Genomic DNA, 22764 nt, shown 5'->3' with positions numbered 1-22764 from the left:
GGGTCTTTAGGAACACAAAAGAAGAGCTCAGGGAAATTGGTTACAAAGGAAATGGTCTTTACCCAGAACAGCTTTGAGGGCTTCAGGGGAGCAGTGGACTTTGCATCCCTGAGCTCTGAGGATGTGCCTGTGCGTGGCTTCCTTCTGTTGTGCCCTGCACCCACTGGAGTTGGCGTGTGTCCTTCCCTTTTCCTTCCCGTTTATAGGATGGTATAAGGAAAATACACATTTATGTTTGAAAAGGGGCTGTGGTGTGGATATGTGCAAAGCTGGGTTTCCAAGCTACAGGCATGAGCTTCAGTGACTCCAATCACAAATACTCCCTGTCAAGCTGCAAATACATAAATTGTGAGAAAATTAGTCATCTGGGAAAGCTAGATTAACATGCCAACCAGGAAGTAATTTCAAATGCAGTTTAAGGTTTCCATTTATTGACGATACCATTTTGTTTTTAATCATGTAAATGAGGCCATTTGTCAGTGTTACCTGGAGGTGAGGAGGGGATGTCACAGTCCTCTACTTAAGAAGTGTCCTGACCTTTTCTCAGCAACAACTTGATATCAGAAGTTGTGAACTTGGCTGGGCGTGGTGGCTCACACCTGTAATCCCAGCACTTTTGGGAGGCCGAAGTGGACAGATTGCCTGAGCTCAGGAGCTCGCAACCAGCCTGGGCAACACGGTGAAACCCGTCTCTGCTAAAATACACAAAATTAACCGAGCGTAGCGGCATGCACCTGTAGTCCCAACTACTCGGGAGGCTGAGGTAGAAGAATTGCTTGAACCCAGGAGGCAGAGGTTGCACTGAGCCGAGATCACACCACTGCACTCCAGCCTGGGCAACAGAGTGAGACCCCATCTCAAAAGAAAAAAAAAAAGTAGTGAACTTGTTCCCGATTATGTCTCAGGGTTTGGTATGCCTCTGACTCCCAGGCATGCTACTTCAGGGGTGATGACTTGAAGGGCTGCTCCGAACCCCACAGCCTTAAGCTCAGCTGACCTTGTTCTGCTGCCTGTACAGAAAGACAGCCTTTCCCTTTCTAAAGACGTCTCCTAAGGGGGCCAGGATCCAGCTGTCATTCTGCTTTATCTCAAAGTAGAGGCAGGCTCCAGCCGAGATGAGGCGTATTCAGTTTTGCCCGTCTTGAATACACAGAACTGAGATTCACCTTTGTTGGTGAGTAGAGACGCACTGACAGGAGGACTGGGTTTTACCCGATGTTCCAGACCCTTCTGCGGAGTAGGGAAAGCAGCAGGTAGTCACCACCCACCTTCTGCCTGGGCCCTGCCCCTGCAGCTCTTGAGCACGTCCCCTTGGGCGCTGAGTGCAGTCTTTTCAAAAGGAGCGTGAGGGGAGAGGGCGATGGCTCGTGGCGGCTGGGTTGTCCTGAAGACACTGCTACACTGGGGCTTCTTCCATGAGTCATTCCTAGGACAGCCAAGGATACTCTGACAGCTCCCTTGAGCCAGTTCCCCAGCTGTGGTAACGGGGTGAGATGCCATTCTGCCTCCCGCTCCTGGACAAAGAGATCCAAATTTTAAATAGTAAAATGGCAAATCTTTAGTTCTTGCTCATATCTTACCTAGCTGTGGCTGGGGGAATAAATAAATAGGAACTCTGAAGTGTCCAGTGGCCACTCTGTAAATTCATTTGCAAACAGTTCTTAAAGCATTTTTTACAGCGTAAGATCATCTTCTGGGCCAAGGAAACTGCAGCTCTTGTTTCTACTGTCCAAACCTTTCCCCAGGGGACTTGATTAACCAGTAGGTTTTACCAACCTGATCCACAGAGACTACCTTGAACTGAGGGTGCTGAGAGGTCTCTGTGGCCACTGGTGACAGATCAATACTCCTGGGCCTCCCCTCAGTGGAGGCGTCTCGCTGTGTGACGATGCCGTGTTCTCAGATGGGCTCAGCTGTCAGCGTGTGGCCAGCGTTAGGTTGAGCCTCCTGCTGCTTAGAAACCCGAGCGCTGGGCGAGCTGTGGCTGCTGGAGAGTGGTGCAGTGAAGCAGCAGGGATTCCGTTAGCCTGGGCAGCTGCTGTGGGGTCTGAGTGCAGCATCCCCAGAGGAGCCGCTCCAGCTGCAGATCACATGGGGCCTTGACCTCTGTGCACATCTGGTCCGTCTTCACAAGCCAGAAACAAAACCCAAGTGTACAGCTTGAATGCGAAGGGGTAACAGTTTTGTAGCTGAGATTAATGTTATTCAGGATTACTTTCTGTAGCCCTTTTTGAAACAAATTTCTACAGTTTGCTTTTTAGCAACAATTCCTGATCCGGAAGGCACCACACTTAACAAAAGTAACTGGAAATGGCTTTACCTCTTTATTGACACTCCCTGTCTTTGCACTTAAATTGTACATGTCATTTAAGGAGCCCGACAAGCTTTGGGAACAGTTTCTAACGTATCCCCATTTGCAGCTGAGCCAAGGCCCGAGTGAGCAGGTAAGTCCCAGGCAGCAATGGTGAACCAAGCGTGGAACAGCCCAAACTAAAGTCAGGGTCTGTGCGGCGGCACGGGCCACTTTGGCACTTCAGTGTTTCAACTTCTGCGTGCAGTGTACAGACAGACAGCTGGCCACAGTGACCAGCTCTCCCCTGCCTCCCTCCTCCCAGCCCACAGTCAGACGGAGCCTCTGTGGCAAGCTCAGACCCAGTCCAGGGCCCTGGGTCTGAGCTTGCCAGAGTGTAGATACAGGTGAAGGCCTTTCCAAGTCTTCCAGTTGTCCAGTTAGTGACAGAAAAGTCAGTGGCCACATTCACCATGTGCCTCACGCTTCGCAGCCTGGCTGGATGCAGTAAGGCATGGTGGCCTCAACGGCGAGGGAAGGCCTTTATGTTAGGGACAGGTGGTGGGACACAGGCGGAAAACTCTAGCCCCGTGCTTCCATTACATACAAAACCGAATATATTAAAGCTTTAGAGTTTTTACAACTATCTTTCCCCTGACCTCTCCCCAGCCACCTTAGAGGTGGGAAAGGAAAGGATATAAGAAAACCCCACTAAATGTGGAGTACATTTCGTCAAAGTCTGTGTGAGCCAACTTGCCCCCAGTCACCACGACGTTGACTGCATCTCCCGCCTTCAAGTGCACGATGAGGTGGAATGCCCCCGGGCCCCCGCAGGTGTGCAAAGCCCCTGGGGGGCGGTGGTACTCCAGGAACTCTCTCCTGTACCCAGCGGTATGCAGCTGGGCCACGCTGGCGTTGGAGACCGATAGCACTGCTTCCACATAGGCGTCTCTCTCGGGGGTGAGGGTGGCTGTGATCAGGTAGCGCCCATCGTAAGGAGCCGTGAAGACGCCTGCGGGGAGAAAGGCAAACCCTGCTGTGACAACCTGCTGTTGTCACAGCCGTTGCCATGGCAGTAAGTGGCCCCCCAGTGATTAACCTGGGCCTGGGAGATGAGCCATCTCTGTCTTCCCACGGCAGCCGGCTGCCCACCTCAGCTGCTTTTTATGCTCATCCCCTACAGCTTACCAGTGCTGCAGAGGCCACCTTAGCCCATACCACTTTTTGCCACGGACCTAAGAATGCCTCTTGGAGCATTTCTCCCTTATTAGAAGCACCTAAGGGCTAAAGTCAGCCTCAGAGCTTGGCTGCTGGGCAGAATATCCATGAGGCAGGGCCAATGAAAACGAAGCTTGCCATCAACCCAGTGAGAGGCAGACACAGCACCATGTAACCCCAGGGCCGTGCCAGGGTCTTCCTATAAGAGGCCCATTCTCCCCGCACTGGGCAATGGCCAGAAGTGAGCACTGATACTTAGCCCATGACCCACACATTCTGGGCCTGGGGTGGGAAAGGAAGTGGTGGCCGAAGGTGAGGAAGGTGGAAAGATCTGTACATGTCACTATTTGCTAAGCAGAAGCAGCTGTAGGTGACCCCACAGCTAGGAGAGTCAGTGCCAACACCAAATGCTGGCAGGAATGGCCATCACTCACAGGCTCCGCAGTGGACACCAGACCTTGCCACTGACCACAAGCCAAGAGTGGACATAAAACAGAGGGCCCAGGAGCTAAAAAGAGTAGTAGTGTGCATTCGTGGTGGCTCACGCCTGTAATCCCAGCACTTTGGGAGGCCAAGGTGGGCAGATCACCTGAGGTCAGGAGTTTGAGACCAGCCTGGCCAATATGGGTAACCCCATCTCTACTAAAAATACAAAAAATATTTAGATGGGCATGGTGGTGTGCACCTGTAGTCCCAGCTACTCGGGAGGCTGAGGCATGAGAATCCCTTGAATCCACGTGGCGGAGGTTGCGGTGAGCCGAGATGGCACCACTGCACTCCAGCCTGGGCGACAAAGCAAGACTCTGCCTCAAACAAACAAACAAAAAAAAAGTGGTTCTCAGGGACCCAGGCCTTCAGTCTGCTCTGGAGGACAGAAGAGGCCCGGCTACCCAGTCCCTTTCCCAACTTTGAACAGCAAGTAACAGGGCTTTTCAGAGGCTTCCTAAGGCACCTGGCCCTGAGGCCAGCGCCAGCCCTGGCATTTTAGGTGTGGCCTTCACCTTTGTTCAGAGTCGCCTGTGGTGAAGCCTCAGTTCACCCAGAATTTCCTTTCCGCACGTGCTCCATGCAAGACAAGAGGGAGCTCTGGGAATGCGAGACTGTAGGTCACGGTCCCTGCCTGCAAGCACCACCCGACCTGTCCAAGCAGATGAGCCATCCCTATGGCCAAGGCAGTGCAGAGTGACCCGGGGAGGGTGACCTTGTTACAGTCAGGCAGATGGAAGCAGGGCAGGAGAGCCCCTACCCCAACTAGGAATGTCAGGCAACCATCAGATGATGGTCCCGCAATTGTTAACTGTCTCTCTAAATTAATGACTGGTCGCAGCCAGCACCACAAAGGCAGTCGCAAGACAAAACCTGAAGCTGGTAATCAGCGGCTTCCCTATAAGATCTCTCGAGTTGGGCGATGAAGCTCATGCATGCGCATTAAGAGGCAAAAATGACGTTTAAATGGTGTTTAACTGCTGTGTGACCTCCTGGGAGCACTTGACTGGTATGGGAAGAACATGTCACGTGGGCACACACACAACTCCAGGAAACACCGCACACGCCCCCTCTCAGGCGCTGGCAGGCCACTGTGCATGTGGACGGCTCCCCAAGGAAAGAATCAGGAAAGGGACGCAGCCCCCCAGAAGCATGCCAATGTATAAGACCCCAAGTCACTGGTCAGACCGCACTTGAATCTCTCGTCACCCACCCGGCCATCTTACGAGTGTACTTTCCTGCTCTAAAACTTGCCTGTCTCACTCTGCCTCATGCCCCTTGGTCAGATTCTTTCTTCTGAGGCGGCAAGCACTGAGACCCATATGGATTCCCCTTCACGGACGTACTGATCCCAAAGGCCACTGCCACTCTGAGCAGAGGCCTGGAGGCCTGCGGGGCCCGGAGGAAGCTACACGGCGGGGGAAAGTCAGCAGCGTTCCTCTCGCCCTGACCTGCCTTACATGCCGAGCTTCAGCCTCATCAGCCCGGGGCACTCATCATTCATTTCTCTTGAGTTCTGCAGGTAACTTAGGCTTGCTAACCTAACAGTTAAGAGCCACTGCCTAAGGACAGATGGGATTTAGCCAGACAGTGACCAGACAGGGCAAATGTGAGGCTGGGGGTGGCTAAAAACTACCAAGAAGGAAACCAAGTCTCCCTCCCTCCCAGTGGCTTATGAGTGTCAAGGCCTCCCTGAAATCCACTGTCCCACCCCGCCCCGCCCCGCTCCAGGAGGCCCTGTTCACAGTACGGAAGCAGAACAGCGACTGCTGAGAGCAGAGAGAGGTCAGGAAAGACCCCGGGCCAGGGGGACCTCCCCACACCTGCCTGGGCTTCTGTCCTGATGGGCCCAGGCACCCTTGGGCTCTGCTTTCCTTGAAGCTGCCCTCGGTCTGGGCAGAGCAGCCCAGCCCAGGTGGACACTGATGGACACAGAACTCAGAGGTAAACTCCACACCCATGATCCTTGGGACCCCCAGAAACAACCTGGGGCAGGGGGACCCGCCAGGCGCCGCAGGTAGACTCAGGCTCCCAGCTGAAGGGACCGTGTGGCGGAGCATGCAGCCCTCTGGGGAGCGCAGTCCTTCTTTGGCTCTGTTCATAAACCAGGAGACCCTGAGGGAGCCTCCTGCTTGTCGGCCCAGGGTGTCAGGACGACTGTCGGAGCCCGAGAGAGACGGGCGCAACGGTGGCTATCAGAGGTGGCCAGGGCATGGTGGGCTATGCTGGCAGAGCCCTCGTAACTGCCATAAAAAATGAATAGCAACCCCAGTGGTGAACACTGAGGACTGGCGTGTTGACCTCACCACTAGAAAATGTTACACACCCATGCAGCCTGCAGCCCTCGAGCCGGGAAACGTACTACGTGAAAGCCCAGAGTGGGGCAGAGGAGTGCAGGCCCACTCAGGCATCTGCTCCCTGAGCCCACGGGACCCTGGAAACCAGCCAGCCATGGTGGGTCCCACCTGCACTGGAGTAGGAGGAGGACACAGTACCAGTTCCCTTCACTCACTCACCCGTGCTGGGGTTGTAAACGTCCCCGTCGTTCACCAGCACTTTGTTAAAGAGGACAACGCCCCCATCGCTGGGGAAAGGCTTCTGGGTGAGGCCCGCAGAAAAAGACACCAGAGAAGGCACCGGAGCTCCTGGAGCAGAGAAAGGATGGAATGGATTGACCTGGATGCTTCTGTCCTCTAGCGGGAGGGCCTGGAAAACTGAAGCCTACGTGTCAGGCCCATTTTATTTCACCCAAAGTGGTGAAGCAAACTCCTCACGCCCGAGAGCCAGAGGGTTCCCTGTCTGAGATCAGCAGGCAGGACAGCTGAGGAATCTGAGAAACTGGACAGGCTCTTGTTAGGAGGGTGTGTGTGAGGCTGGGCATGTAAGCATATGAGATGGGTGTGTGTGTGAGTGTGTGTGAGTGTGTGTGCACGCACACTCGTGAGCGCACGTGTTAGGAGGCCAGGCCAGGCAGTGGGTGCATCATCATCTAGGGAGCTGCTTCCTAATAAATCAATAAAACCTGGAGCCCCAGGAAGCTCATCAGGACCACACAAGGGCAGAGGCCCACCCAGTGATCCCCTTGGGAAACTCAATGAGCTGGGATGATGGAGGAAGGAAGATTCCTCGTCTTGGGCCTGACTCTGGCCCTCTTTTGGGAGCAAACCTTGGGGAATTTAGTCCACTGTAGTCAGCTGAGGGCTGTCCCAGTGCTGGTGGGTGGGGAAGGGCTGGGCCCAGGCTTGATCTGTGCTAATAGCTTGGAGGGAGGAGGCAGGAAATGCAGAGGAGGGGCAGAGGCCACCAAGGAGACCGCTCCTCCTGCCCCTGGTCTCTCAGCAGACGTACCTGGGGAAGCTACAGGAGGTGACCTTGGGTATCCTGAAAAACAAAAAGGAAATGGCATGTCAAACAAGATCCTAAGCACCAGCTCCTTGTTCTGAGCCCCTTTTTTTCTCCTTGCTCCTCCGTCACAAGTTCAAATCGAGTCTTCACTATTAAAGAGACATAGAACAAGGGCACCCACTGTCACTGCCCTCCTAGAAGCAGGGGTACATTTGTGCCAGCCTGTCCCTGCTTCCTCGCTAGCCCATTTATCCCTGGCAGGGAAGAGGGCACTGAGGGCAAGCTGGCTGCAGGAAAGAAAGAGATGGGTGCTGCAGCCTTGAAGACTTCTCTGCGACTGAGAGAGTCACACAAGCCAGCTAACATTTGCCCTCTAGCAATGTTATCTGTTCAAGAGCTTTGGCTTCAGCTAGACTGAACACAGTCCTTATCAAATGGAGGCATGGATGGGTGGGTGCATAAGTGCAGGGACAAATAGATGAGTGGATACATGCAGGGAAGAGTGCACAGCTTGATGCGTGGAGGGATGCGCACATGCATGGGTGGGTGGATAGATATGTACATGGATACATGGGTGCGTGGGTCCCTGGGGTGCCCCAGCCTCTGCATATGAGGATGCATATGTGGGTGGATGGATAGATGCATAGATTGGTGGATGGATGTGTTGATGGGTGGATACATGGATAGATATGTGGGTGGGTGGATGGGTGGATGGATGGAAGGGATGCACAGATAGATGTATGGGTGAGTGCTGCATGCATGCAAGGGTGCATGGATGGATGAATGAGTGAACGAATAGCCCAGGAGAGCCTAAGCATCCATGATACATGGAACTAACAGAAGATAAGTGTTATCTTGGAAAACACAGGACATCTGCCTAAGAGCTGTGATCCCTGCAGCTCAGGTGTCTTAGAAGGAATAGAAAAAAGAGAGCTGGTGAGAGAAAATGTCTTCTTGTCTTCTCAGCAGTGACCCGGCCTTCCAGACAGCCATGGGCATCAGGGGCCATGGGTGCACCAGGCTATCACTGATGGGGAACGACCCCAGCCCTGCCAGTATCTGCATGTCCCTGATGGTCAGGCCTGGTCAGACTCAGAGGGGACTGGTTTGCATTGTTCTATGCATGTATCTATGGCAGGTGACATGATCTGCCGCATTCAGGGTCATCTGTTTATCTGTTATAGCCACAAATCTCAGTTTCCTCATCTGTAAAACAACACTGGCTTCATGGTGCAGCTGGGAGGGGTGCAGGAGATCCGGTTGCGGTTCAGTCCCTGGCTCGTGGTGGGAATCCCACAAATGCTCACTTCCTTCTGCTCCTGTCTGTACTGTGACACCACCCCCACTGTCACCATCACAGTAATGGTGTGGACATTCACAACTCATGGGGAGCACTTCCCAGTGGGGCACTGAACTGGGCTTTCTCCATCCTCACAGTAACCCTCTGAGGTCCTGCACTCTCCTCATTTTGTGGTTGAAGGAAGCTCAGAGAGCTCAGGAAGCTGCCCCGAGTCCCAAAGCCTGTGGTTGACAGCCCTCCTGCCTAGCCAGGCTGCTGTGCCACCTGCTTTGCTACTACCCAAGCTCCCAAAACCCTTGTGGCTTCCAAGATCCTTCCTGCTGGGAATCAGTGAGCTGCCATGTGGCACTGGTACTCCAGCCGGCCGGGCCATTCTAAGTATGGACGACTGCACTGTCCCTGAGGCGCCCCAGCCTCCGCGTGCTGGATTGGCATGAGTGATCCCTCAGGCCTCGGCATCCCTCCAAAGCTGCACTTCTGAACTTGTCCCCTGAAGGCTGGACCCCGGCCCGCCAAGCCCCTCAGCAGACCCCGAGGCTCAGGTGGAAGGTCTGGACGAGCCCCGCACTTCTCCCCATGCTCCTCCCCGCGCAGCCCTGGGCCTCACCTGGTGCGCCCGCAAAGCCTTCCGCGCTGGGGACGGTCCCGCTCCCGGTGTGGCCGTCCACACCCCGCGGCAGGCCCCACCCCGACACGCCCGCGCCTGCGGGAGGCCCGGCCTGGCCCGTCTCCATGATGACCCCGGTGGAGCCCGGCAGCTGGGGCCGCGCGGTCCGGCCGGGCCAGGCGGGCAGGGGCGGCCTCTCCTCGGGGGGCCGCGGCTGCAGGGGCCGCTGGGGCAGGACGGGCCGCTGGGGCAGGACGGGCCGCTGGCCCGCGGGCGGCCGTCGCGCAGGGTCCTCCGGGGTTGCGGGGCCGCTGGGCCTTGGCGGGGTGGGCTCGGGCTGCGGCGGCTCCTTGGGGGTCTCTGCGGGTGGCGGGGGCGAGGGTGCCTCCGAGGGCTCCTCCGCTGGGCGTCGGGGAAAAGAAAAAAACACACGGGATTAGGAAACCTCAGCCCTGAACGCCCCGTCGGGGTCCCCTCCATGAGCCCCGGCGAGTGGGGTCCCCATGAGGACTCCGTGGCCACCCCCGCGACATCACGCTAGCAGGACACGCGGGCGTCCGCCTGCATCTTCGAGGGCGCCGTGGGTCACCCGGGAGCCGCCAGGGACCCCTGCCCAGGGCTGGGGGGTTTCCAGCCTCTCCTGCGTAGACGGCTGCACTCTCCAAACCGGTTTGGCTCCCGCACCCAACAATTCCCGGTTTCACAGCGCGCGGACACCATGGGTGCATCGCAAAGGGCTGAAAGGGACCTGATGCCACCGGCCCCCTCAGTGTCTGAACCACGCTCCCCCCAGGGTCCCCGGCCTCTCCCGCCGGCTGCAGAGGGCTCAGGCTCCACGGGGGCCACAGCCACAGCGCCCACGTCGCCAGCCGAAGGGACTTACAACGGAGGAACCTCCCGATTCGCATTTCCCAGTCCTCTTGGGAAGCAGCCGGAAGCTGCCGCCCTTTCCTCCTTTGAATTCGTTCCTGGAACTAGCCCTCCAGGAAGCCCCTCCCGACCGTCCACAGGACGCCTAAAAATACCCGGGTCTGGCTGAGGAACCGCTGGCAAAGCAACGCCATTCCCCCGCCCCCATCAGTCTGGTGCCCACAATGCCCAGAGCTCCAAAGCCCAGCGATTAGGACCCAACAAAAATCAGTGACTGCATCTTGACCTGCTGTCCAGTTTTGTTTTAAAACTCACTAAGCGGGCCAGGCGCAGTGGCTCAGCCTGTAATCCCAGCACTTTGGGAGGCCGAGGCGGGGGGAATCACTTGAGCCCCCAAATTCGAGACCAGCCTGACCAAGATGGCGAAACCTCATCTCTGCCAAATATACCAAAAAAAAAAAAAAAAATTAACGTGGTGTAGTGGAGCACACCTGCAATCCCAGCTACTCCGGAGGCTGAGGCAGGAGAATCACTTGAACCCAAGAGGTGGAGGTTGCAGTGAGCCGAGATAGCACCACTGCACTCCAGCCTCACTAAGCTGGGGAGAAGGGCAGTGGAGGTGGTTAATGGGTTCAAATATAGTTAGACAGAATTAATAAGATCTAGTATTTGATAGCACAACAGGGTGACTGCAGTCAGCAATTATCTTTTGCACATTTTTAAATAAAAGAGTAGAATTGGAATGTTTGTAAAGAAATGGTAAATGCTTGGGTAATAGATACCCCATTACCCTGATTATTACACACTGCATACCTGTATCAAAATACCTCATATACCCCATACATATATACATCTACTCTGTACACATAACTAAAAATTTTAAAAATAAAACTAAGATAAATATGGCAGATCAAATACATGCCCCCCCACCCACCCACAAAGGCAGGTTTGCCAGAACACCCTGAGAGAGGTGGTTTCTCCAACAGCCTTTCCTAACCAATGTTCCAGAAGAGAAGCCCAAGAGAAAACAATTTGAGTGATTACTTTCTCTATTTTCCCTCAGGATGATACAGAGCTAATTCCATTCTAGATATAGAGAAGTTAGTTTATTCCGTACAATAGAATGGCATCAGGGTTTACATCTCTTTGGAACCCTGGTTGAAAAAGGCTGGGTTAGACAGAGAAACTGAGGCAGGGGGATTGAAAACCATGGAGATACCAACTACAGTGGAAGACAGGAGTAAGACACCAGTCTAAAAACACGAAGTGAAAGTCTGCTCCCTAAATAAGGAGGCTCACAGTCCCCATCCTCTGTTAAGCTCCCAGCCACTTGCTTATACCTCTAGCTGGAGATAGAAGGATTCTTCAAATTGACCCTATAATGATGCCCACAGTCATGAAACTCTATCTAGTGTCTCCCCATTAAATGTGAACCAAAGTCAAAATCACCTGACATAGGAGGAAAGCCGCCAGTGTGAACGACAGGGACCAAAGCAAGCCACACCAACTAATGAAAAGGAACTCTAAAGAGACAGACACAGTGCAAGAAAATAAACACATACCACCCTCAGAGAAGCAGAGGACACTGCATCCAAGATGCAAGAATTGTTTGCCATACAAAAGGGATAGTCAGAGAATAAGGGTGAGCCCTTGCTGATTAAAAAGGCACTTGCCAAAATCAGATTTCAATGAAAGGGGCTGGTAGACAAAAATCAAGGAAATCTTTCAGAAGATAGAAGATGATGACAAAATGATGAACAATAGGAAGGAAATCATAAGAAAATTAAAGGGTCAACCTAGGAAGTCCTTCCAGAAAAAGAGAGATCAGAAAAACTGGTATGTAGGAGTAATGGAGTGGTAAGGAGAGAATTATCAAATAAATACACAACTTCCCAGAACTGAAGGAAATGAAAGACCCCAGCACAATTATTGAATAAAAGGAATAAACCAAGCCACATTCAGAACAGTGAAGATAAAAAGGAGATATTACAAACTTCAAGGGAAAAAAATATAAAAATTGCAAATCAGGAAGGCATCACCAGGCTTCTCAACAGTATTGGAAACTAGAAGAGAAGGGAACAATGTCAAATATTGATAGAATATAATGGTCAACCTTGAATTCTATACCCAGCAAAAATACCCATCAATTTCAAGAGAAGAATAAAGATATTTTTAGACAGGCAATACTTTAAAAATTTTAAAATGCTATCTCTCAAGCACCCTTTCTTAAAAAGGTATTGGGAAATGTGCACTGCTGAAACAAGGGAGTAAAATGAAAAAGCAACAGAGAGTAAAGAAAGCGGAGAGAGGTTAAAGACATTTCTAGGATAGTAGTGAAGGCAGGCTCAGATTGAAAGCCTTATTGCAAAAGTCTAGAGAATAACCAGTCCGGGTTAGATCAGAAAGAACAAGAATTCCAGGAAGGAGGTCAATTTTTTTAAAAATGGAACTGACAAATGATCTGATACTTTTTATGATATAGAAAATTGTATTAAGAGGCTGTTGAAGGGTAGGAAGACTCCAAAATAGACACATAGGGTATAAGCAACACGTAGGAGAAAAGTAAAAAGGAAAGTAACACAATCTTAGAGAGCTATTGAGCTCAGCATAGCGTAGACATTGCATATTGACTGTAGGATAACTCTGTTGGGAATTGGGAGGAAGGGGAGTCAATACACAATGTCTAAAGCTGATAAATCAATTTAGAAATACAGAGGTAAGTACCAAAGAAAAGAAACAGCTGGAAGAGTTACATGTGGCTGCCTCTGGGGCGTGGGAAGAAGGATGGGGAAGGGGGCAGGAGAGCTGGTTTTCATTATGAGCTTCTCAGTGTTATTTTACTTATTTTTATAAAATATAATTGTAGAAGACACTGAGGGCCTGTTTCTGACCTTTCCCCTCTAATCCAAGCACACTTGAGTCAACTCCTCATCTTCCTTTTCTTTCCTCCTCCTCTCTGGACACTGTCTCCCCGGCTCAGAAGCTGGCCTGCCTCCAGGGCACACGCCTCTGCCTGAGCCCCACCAACCCTTCCCTGCTCTTCTTGGATCGGCTCCATCTGACATCACTCCTCTCTCTTCTCAACCTCTCTTTCCTTCCTCCCCCACTAGTTTCTTCCTTTCAGCCCAAGCATATGTCTCTCCATTCAAAACTCAGGGGGAAACAATTTTCCTCTGTCCTTCAACCATCGATAAGTTACAGTCAGCAAAGCATCTTAAAATGGCAAAGCACAGGCCACCCAAACTGGCCCTTATTTTCTTCCCTGTCCCCACCAACCCTTCAAATCACCCTTTGCCTCTGAAATCCACCCTTGTTCTCCCTCATCCAGGCACACGGAGTCCTATTTTACTCTTCCTTCTCCTTTGGTCACCGCCTCCCAGTCTTTCACACACAAATTTGTTGCTAGGCCCAGCTGATTCTAATTTTGAAATATCGCTTGGATCCTTCATTCACACCTTTTCCAGAATGCTCTTTAGAAAGCATTCTCATCATATTATTTTCTGCTCAAAAATCTTCCATTGTTCTCCACTTCTCGTAAAAATCAGACTGACTGTCCTCGGCCTGACATTCTGAGCCCCCGCCTCCTTTGGCTGCCATCAGTATGCTCACTGGTACCCAGCTCTCATGTGACTTCCCTGGCTTCGTGCCTTTGCCATGTGCACCCCTGAAATGGCCTCTTCCAGCACCCTCACTGGAAGCACCCTCACAACGGCACCCACTCCTGAAGTCCCAGTTCAAAACCACCTCTTCCATGAAGCCTTCTTGGATTGGTCCAGCAGGCTTGAACAGTCCTGCCTCTGCACCAGGAAGCAACATGGACCTCTGGGGGCTCTTTCTGTGGTTCAGACCTTTCCTCTCTGGCTGACTGATGAGTACTTGAGCATCTTAATTCTCTGCCATCCCCAGGGCCTTGCACAAGGCCTGGTAACTGGCACTGAACAATTTAAGTATTGAGTGAATAAAAGAAGGCTGAACCTATCTATGACAGGCACTGTGGGCTATGCACCCTAATTCCTGCCAGCCATTAGATGCCAGCCATTTGGGAACCCTAATTTTGCCAAAAATAATTGCCATTCTGGGGTCCTAACAAGGCAGTTCTGATACATATAGGACAGTGATCATTCTGTCTTTTACTATAATCAATTTTAACATATCCATTACTCCCTCAACACCCAGATTTGTTGCACTAGTGGAAGGCAGAGGAAAAAGAATGAACTAGATACTGCTTGAGCCAAATATCCTCAGTGGGTCTCCTTGGGGAGTCTGTGCATGAGTGCCGTGGACAGCTGAAGGCTCCAAAGCAGCCCGCCACATCACAGCAGAGACAGGCATGAAAAAGCGACGTCTCATTCGGATGGGTGCCCCCCGCCCTGGCCTCTCCCAGCTCCGGCTCAGTCCACAGCATCACGTGGGGTACCGAACGCACACATTTATGACCAAGTCTTAACAAAGGCTGGAGAGCACTCTGCTCATTCTGGAAAGAGACCTCTCCAGCAGCCGACTGCTTTCTGAACTGAACATGTGTTTCTAATTCAAGAACGGACCATTTGAAATGAATTCTTCATAAGAGCCAAGGGTTGCTCCTCATGTGTTTTAACTCCTGAGGAATGATAGGGACATAGCAGCCACACCACACGAGGCCTGCCTGATGCCCCGCACGGGTCGGGTAGGGTCACAGCCTCACCATGGGTGAACCTGACATGTAGGGATTGAAGGCCATTCCCTCTCCTCGAAAGCTCCTATTGAAAGTCAATTTCAAAACCAAACATCAATTTCAACTTTTACTAAAACAAAGACTTTCCTAAGAAAATCCCCAATAATTCATGGGCTGATGTGCCAAAAAACAAGTGTCTTCCCCCTGAACTAACACCCTCGCTCATTAAGGAGTCAGGGGTTGCCTCCTGTCTCCAGGAAGCCCTGCTTTCTGCAAGAGCCCTGAGCAGCTGGGCTGCAGGAGGAGACCTGGGGAAAGTTCTTGGCAACTAAGGGGTGTCTTGTCACAGAGCAGAGGCTGTTGGAGAAAGCCTGGCCTTAGCTGTTAGAGCCTGTGGCTGAGACTTGGCTGTGGGGAAGCCACTGAAACCTTGTCCATGCAACGGGCTCAACCTGCAGTGCCCTCCTGTCATCCAGGCAGAAATTGATGCCAATCAGATGAAGCAATGGATGCGGGTATGCCCCGCTAATGCCCCACTATTTGTAAAACCCTGTGCAAATGTTAAGTGTAATTCATCAGAAGTCCAGTGAAGGTGAAATCTGATCTCCCTGCCATCCAAAAGGTATACCTGCTGACCAAATGCTGAAACTGGAGAAGTGTTTTAAAGATGCTGATCGAGACTTCAGACTTTAAAAAAAAAAAAAAAAAAAAAAAAGCATCAAAGTGCTGACATACAGAAAGCTAACTGGATGGACGGAAGATGCTTTCACAGTTGACTGCTCCGCTGAGTGGCAAAGCTCTAGTTCCTGGGAAATAACCCCCATACCATCACGGACTGAAGCATGAGAAATGCTGGACTCATCAGAAAATTCAGAGAAACTGTGGCTTGTGGTGCTGAATGGGTGCGGGGTGAGCTTAGACAAACGGGCTTTTTCGAAGCAACAGTTGTTGGTCTTCCCTGAAGAACAGGAGGGCAGGCCACCAAGCTGGCTGACAAGTAGGCATGCAAAAGGATCCCTGGAGCTGAGAAGGCAAACTTGCATTCCCTGGAATAGTTCTACTCCAAGTCAATAGCCATCTCAATGCTGCTTTTGAGCTGGGCACTGTGGCTCATGCCTGCAATCCCAGTACTTTAGGAGGCTGCAGTGGGAGGATCGCTTGAGGCCAGGAGTTCAAGACCAGCACTTTCAACATAGCCAGACTCTGTCTTGATAAAAAAAAAAACTTTAAAAATTATCTGGGCATGGTAATTTGTGCCTGCAGTTCTGGCTATTCAGAAGACTGATGCAGGAGGATAGCATGAGCCCAGGAGTTCAAGGCTATAATCACACCACTGTACTCCAGCCTGGGCAACAGAGCAAGACCCTATCTCAAAAATAAATAAGTAAATAAATAAATAAATAAATGCTGTTTTTGAATTTGGTTTGAATGAAAAAAAAAAAAAAAAAAAAAAAAACCACCCTTGAGCTTGTAAGAGGGAGCACTGTTGGTTGCACTGCAGAAGGTACCATATTGACACCAAAATGGTAAGAATCCAGACCTAACAATGTGAAACCAGTAGGACAGGGCTAAATACAGAATATGGGTCTAAATTTCTGCAAAGTACAAACTAGTGAATGTTGAAATATAAATACAGCTTTAGTCATGTATGCTAGAATCCGTGGCAATACATTTGAGCTGGAAAGTAATTTGCTATCACGGAACCCCAACAGAGAAGGCACTCACCCAGCTGAGCATCAGCAGCACTTGGAATTTTTAAATTTGTTTTAGAAATTCACAAGCTAGGCCAGGCGCGGTGGCTCATTTCTGCAATGCCAGCACTTTGGGAAGCTGAGGTGGGTGGATCACCTGAGGTCAGGAGTTTGAAACCAGCCTAGTCAACATGGTGAAACCCTGTCTCTACTAAAAATACAAAATTAGTGGGGTATGGTGGCAGGCGCCTTTAATCCCAGCTGGAGGTTGAGGCAGGAGAATTGCTTGAACCCAGGAGGCAGAGGTTGCAGTGAGCCGAGATTGTGCCACTGCACGCCAGCCAGGGCAACAGAGCAAGACTCCATCTGGAAAAAAAAAATAGCGAGAAAGAAATTCACAAGCTGATTCTAAAATTTACATGGGAGTGCATAGGAGGGTCTACACTGCTTGATTTTAAGACTCACTATAAAGCTACACAAATAAGCTACCAGGAGAGACCTCAAAAACTGGAACAGAATCAAGTCTGTAAGTGGGCTCACACAAAACTGACTTCTCCTGGTTCAGTGTCAAAGTCAGTGGTTCATTCTGTGTCCTCCCTCCCTGCTACCTCCTCTTTGTTTTTGGGCGCAGCTTACCTGAGATGGGCAGATCCCACTGCCTCTGGGGTAGCCTGCCTTCAATTTCCAGGACTAGAGCCAGCAGTTTTTTTAGTCACAAATTTAATTACAAATTCCTGGGCCTCACCTCATCCCTGCTGAACAGCAATCTCCTGAGTAAGCCCAGGAGTTCCTTTTTTGTTGTTGTTTTTTTGTTTTTTGTTTTTGTTTTTTTTAAGATCCCAGAGGCATTTATGCACGCAGCTCTGGGAAAGCTCTGTTCTCAGAACACTGCAGCTCTAAGTTCAAGGCTAAGATGCAGAAAAGCAGCTGCGGTTTATACAAACCGAAGAGCATTGTAGAAACCTGGTGCCCACAGGATAAAGGGGGCGAGTTGTCAGGAGTTCCCTATGGCCTGAATATAAGCAATTTATTGAGCCTTTATATGTTTATAAAACCCTAAGTCCATCATGCTGCCTTGGGCCTAAACTCTCCCCAAACTCAGCTGATCTCGAGTTGGGGCAAAGAAAGGGGTCAGAATGTTGGCATCAGGCAGTGCCCTGGCCAGGCTTTCTGGTTAACTAGTTATTTGAGAAGGCTGTGCTTTTTTATTCTTATAACTTAAATAACTCCATAAAAATAGTAGGCTGAAACCTGCAGCACTCCTAAAAGAAATGCTATGATGAAAAATACTCAGAGACATGAGCAGAAAGGGGTGGGAGAACAGAAGGAGGAAGTGATGCCGTTATGTCTAGTGTGCCGACATCTACGCCGGCCGGCTCTTCTTGGAAGCGTGACATCTGGAAAGAGAAGTCCCCTGCACACAGCTCTATCCCTCTGCCTACCCTTCCTGCTCGCCACCAGCACCCCTTCCTTCCCCTACTGGGAGAGGAACAGTGGGAGGGCGGGGTCCAGCTGAGGCTCAGCCTCTGCGTGGGGCCAGGGGAAGCTAAAACCAGCTGGGGAGGGCGGGCTGCGCCATTCTCCACATGCTGCTGCCACTGGGCTGCAGGCTGGGGCATCCTGGGTCCCAGGCATGGAGACAGCCTCTGCTGTCTCCCTGTGAATCACTCATGGGTCACTCAGACTCGAGTAGGGGTAACGCTGGACAACTTGGGGAAAAGGAACTAAAGAGGGTGCCTGCTGCGACAGGCTGAAGGCTCGATGCTCCCCGCACCTGTGAAAATGGGAGTGAGTCCATCTGGGAAGGAGGGCTCAAATCCGTGACCACACCGTATAGGGAGTAAAGGGCCTCGAGCCTCCTTTTCCATTAAGAACCTAATTTGTTCATAAGTGATGAGATTCTGCTCAACAAAACTATTGATCCATGAGATACATGAAGCTGTGAATGCTGAAAAGGGAGATCTCCACGCTTTTTTTTATTTTTAAGAGACAAGATTATGCTGTACTGCTCAGGCTAGAGTGCAGTGGTGTGATCATAGCTCATTGCAGCCTCAGACTCCTGGGCTCAAGGGATCCTCCTGCCTCAGCCTCTTGAGTAGGTGGAACCACAGGTGCACACCACCACACCCAGCTAATTTGTAATTTCTACAGACAGGATCTCACTGTGTTGCCCAGGCTGGTCTTGAACTCCTGTGCTCAAGTGACCTTCCTGCCTTGGCCTCCCAAAGTGCTGGGATTACAGGCATGAGCCACTGGCCCAGCCATTTCTAAAGCTTTTTATACTGTCTATTTGAACCCTAATTTTAAAAAGAAGAAAAAGAAAGGGAAAGCAAGAAAAAAAAAAAAAAAAAACCCCGTGGCCATCTACAGCATCCCCGGAGCCACCAAGGCCCCTCACCCTGTGTCTGCTGTGTTTACAGGCCCTCTCTCACTCTTCTAAGGCTGGAGGCCTGGGGGTTTATAGGTAGAGAAAGGGAGAAAAGTTCAGTCATGAATAGATTAAACATCCATTCTAGGGGATGCAAGGTTTAAGTAATAGGTAATATTTCCCGAGTGATTACCAAGTCCAGGACACTAGTTAATCATCCACTGTTTATAAGCATAGATGAGCTGAGATTTCAATGGAAGTAATCACTCCCCAAATCCTTCAATAGTTTCTCATGGCACTTAACATCCAGCTCCTTTATCACAGCCTCGAAAGCCCACGTGATCTCATTCCTGCCGTCGCTTTGACCTCATTGCCCATGACCTTTTGCTTTGCTTATACACTTGGCCATACCAGTATTCTGGGCTTTTCAAAAGAGCTTCCTCATAGCCCTTGAGAATGCTGTTCCCTCTGCCTGGACCGTTTTCTCAAAAGTATATTTTTTTTTTTGTATTTTTTGTAGAGACAGGGACTCCCTGTGTTGCCCAGGCTGGTCTCGAACTCTTGGGCTCAAGCAATACACCCGTCTGAGCCTCACAAAGTGCTGGGATTACAGGCGTGAGCCACTGTGCCCAGACGTGTGGACCTTTTGTCCCCCAACCCCCTGCTCCAAAAAAATTGTCCGGGCGCACTGGTTCATGGCCTGTAATTCCCAGCACATGTAATTACAGCACATGCCTGAATCCCAGGCTGAGGCAGGTGAATCACTTGAGTCCAAGGGTTATGAGACGAGCCTGGGCAACATGGGAAAACCCATCTCAAAAACAAAAACAAAAAAAAACATTAGCTGGGCATGATGGCACGTGCCAGTAGTACTAGCTACCTGGGTGGCTGAGGTGGGAGGATCACCTGAACCTAGAAAGGCTGAGGCTGCAGTGAGCTGTGATTGCACCACTGTACTCTAGCCTGGGTGACAGAGCAAGATCCTGCCTCAAATATATATATCTGGCTGCGCACAATGGCTTATGTTTGTAATTCCAGCGCTTTGGGAGGCTGAGGTGGGTGGATCACCTGAGGTCGGGAGTTCGAGACCAGCCTGACCAACATAGTGAAACCTTGTCTCTACTAAAAATACAAAAATTAGCTGGATGTGGTGGCAGACACCTGTAATCCCAGCTACTTGGGAGGCTAAAGCAGGAGAATCGCTTGAACCCGGGAGGTGAACATTGCAGTGAGCCAAGATCACACCACTGCACTCCAGCCCCAGCAACAGAGGGAGACTCCATCTCAAAAAAAAGTTTTTATATATATATATAATATATGTTATATATTATATGCAATATATATGCTATATATATGCTATCTATATATATATGTGTGTGTGCATATAATTTCAGGAATCCCTTTTAAGCCCAAGAAAGAACACCTGCCCTTAACAGAAGGACACGAAAGAGACTTGGATCTATTTAAGCATCAGTTGAAGACCCTTCTTCTCCCCTATTGGCTGCTTCTTGGATAATTCAGCCTCACCTCAGTGATGCTTCCAAAGGAAACAGGATCTGTGAAGAGGGCAACAGGCTAAGTAGAAACACCACAGTGTGTGTTCCTGGTCTGGCGATCTGCTTACTGGTCCAAAACTGTCATACATCTTCACCTCTGGACCTGTGCTCACTGTGGTAGATATCATGACCACCATTAATCTCCCTTCCTTCCCCAAACATACCAGCCACATCACCCTTCAAGAGCAGACCTGCTTTAACAATAGAATGTGGCAGCAGTGATACCGCTCCAGCTCTGGGCTAGCCTGTGGGAGGCCCAGCAGCTTCCACTTCCCTTGACAGTCACCATAGTCTGACTACTTGAGACCGCCATGCTGTGAGGAAGCCCCGGCTGGCCACATGGAGAGAGAGGGGCCAGGTGGAGGAGCACCGAGGCACCAGACATATGACCGAGTCTTCACAGACCTTCCAGTCAACCGCAAGCCAAATGCAGCTGAGTGGGCGACTCAAATTGATGTCACATAGAGCAGAAGAACCGCTGAGCCAAGCCCTGCCGGGGTTCCTGACCTACAGAATAATGGAAACTAATACATCTTTGTTGTTTTAAGCCAGCAAGATTTGGAATGGGTTGTTATAAAGCAATAAATAGCTAATCCACAATGTCCTCCCCTCCTGCTTTCTGAATCCCACCCATCCCTCAATCAGATCCAGTAACACCTCCTCCTGGCAGCTTCTCTCATGTCACCTCATTCCTCACCTCATCAGCCTCTGTACTCTGCTGTGTAAATACCTACACTGAGGGCTCAGCTAAGGGCTCTCTCCTGAGAATCCCTCCCTGACTTCCACTGTGGGTGCTTCTCGGAACACCCAAGGTGTCTCATGCACACCCCATTCCTGTGACCATCTGTCTGCTTGTTTCCCCATCAGACTGTCTTTTATCCACATACTCCCCCACACAGCCATTACCTACCACATAATAGGGGCTCAATAAGACCTTATGAACTAAAGGGATCAACCGCTATGATCTCATTCACTCTGCAGACCTGAGTCTCTTTCCCACTGTGATTGCAAATGCTTTAGACTAAGGATTATACCTACTTATCTCCAGGTCCCCCAAGAGCCTTGCATATGGTAGGCACTCAATAAACATTCTGTTGACTTTTAACTGATTGACATGTCACTTTCATGGTGACCTTAGCTCCAGATTCTCCCAGGTCCCTCTGATACTCAGGTTCCAGGTCTCCTAGACCTGGATGCTAGACAAGGGCAGAGGAGGCTCTGCTTGTTTATTTCTGGCTCTTTTCCAATCAATGAACTTCTCAAAACTCCATGCAGTCTACACTCACCACAATGAGTTCAGTCCAAAGGGATCATGTTTTGTAAGCCACATTCTCTTTTAAAAGGATTCACCCCCAACTCCTACTGCAACAGACAAATGTGAAAATGTTAACACAGCTTCCCACGCCACCAGAGAGTTCCAAATCAACTGGAAATATCTGATTCAATCTGTTATCGTAAGACACAGACCAGACAGCGTTGTCACCACAAGGGACAATCATTCTATGAACACATACATGGTCTTGTGACCTCTACTCAACATTCCAGAGATAGAGGAGCTGTGTGGCCCTGGAGTGGGGGAAGGGCTGGGTTATAAATAGTGAGGTGCAGCAGGCTGGACACTGGGGTGGGGGCCAGATTCCTAGTCCTCCTGGACCTAGGTGACTCCTCATCTGCAAGATAAGCACAGTGCTCTGGGGACATCCAGGGCATTTTCCTACCTACCTCGGACCCTCTCCACCCTCCTGAGCTGCCAGGACCTGGCCCTGGCTCTCCCTGGCCAAGCCAGAGCTTGCCTGCTTCCCATGTTCTAGCCTACCCTGCCTTGGGTTTTATGTCACATCTGGGACTTGATCATAAAATCCCAAGGCTCACAGAGGCCGTAAAATCTCAGTTCCTTGTGCAAGGGCCTGTGTCACCCGGAGCAGAACCAGGTCAGGGAGGTAAAAGTCCCAAAGGCAAGGAAGGGAGAAAAGAGAACAGGGACGGGGAGGTCAGGAAATAGGCTCCTTCTAGCACAAAGCAGGCCCCTCAACAAGTCCCCGTGGACCAAGTAAGTCTGCACTCAGCTCTGGGAGACACACAGTCATCATGGCCAGACTGGAAGGAAATAATTCTTAGATGTAGCCTGGCCTGGTTCCCATCCTGGCTCCCCCACTGAACAGCCACATGACTTCGAGCACATTTTCACTGTTGGAAAACAGCCTTTCTGTGAGGCCGTGATGGAATTCAGTCCCCCTGAAGGGACTAAGCCGGAGCCGTACCTCAAAAACGCGAGCTCCCTCTTCCTTCCTTTCACACCCGGACTCCAACTAGAGAGGTCTGGCTCATGTCTGAGGCTGTCTCAGAGTATAAACCCAGGTACAAGAGAAGTTCTGTCCT

At 50.8% G+C, this 22764-nt stretch overlaps 1 protein-coding gene across 2 annotated transcripts in view; it reads right to left on the bottom strand.

Annotated features, from left to right (window-relative positions):
• Nucleotides 1-409: 409 nt before the first annotated feature.
• Nucleotides 410-22764, bottom strand: part of LOC105478953 (elastin microfibril interfacer 2) — a 63249-nt gene continuing 40894 nt past the window's right edge. For both annotated transcript variants that reach the window (XM_024791957.2, XM_011736705.3), the window contains exons 5-8: nt 9247-9648; nt 7343-7375; nt 6511-6639; nt 410-3302 (exon numbers count right to left, since the gene is read on the bottom strand). In XM_024791957.2, the coding sequence (XP_024647725.2) occupies nt 2965-3302; nt 6511-6639; nt 7343-7375; nt 9247-9648 (902 nt within the window). In that variant the 3' untranslated portion in view covers nt 410-2964. The remainder of the gene's footprint in view (nt 3303-6510; nt 6640-7342; nt 7376-9246; nt 9649-22764) is intronic.

This window comes from Macaca nemestrina, chromosome 19 (assembly GCF_043159975.1).
Source record: "Macaca nemestrina isolate mMacNem1 chromosome 19, mMacNem.hap1, whole genome shotgun sequence".
In the NCBI taxonomy this organism is placed as follows: domain Eukaryota; kingdom Metazoa; phylum Chordata; class Mammalia; order Primates; family Cercopithecidae; genus Macaca; species Macaca nemestrina.
The sequence above is the reverse complement of the archived record's forward strand: the minus strand, read 5'-3'. Positions and strand labels throughout refer to the sequence as shown.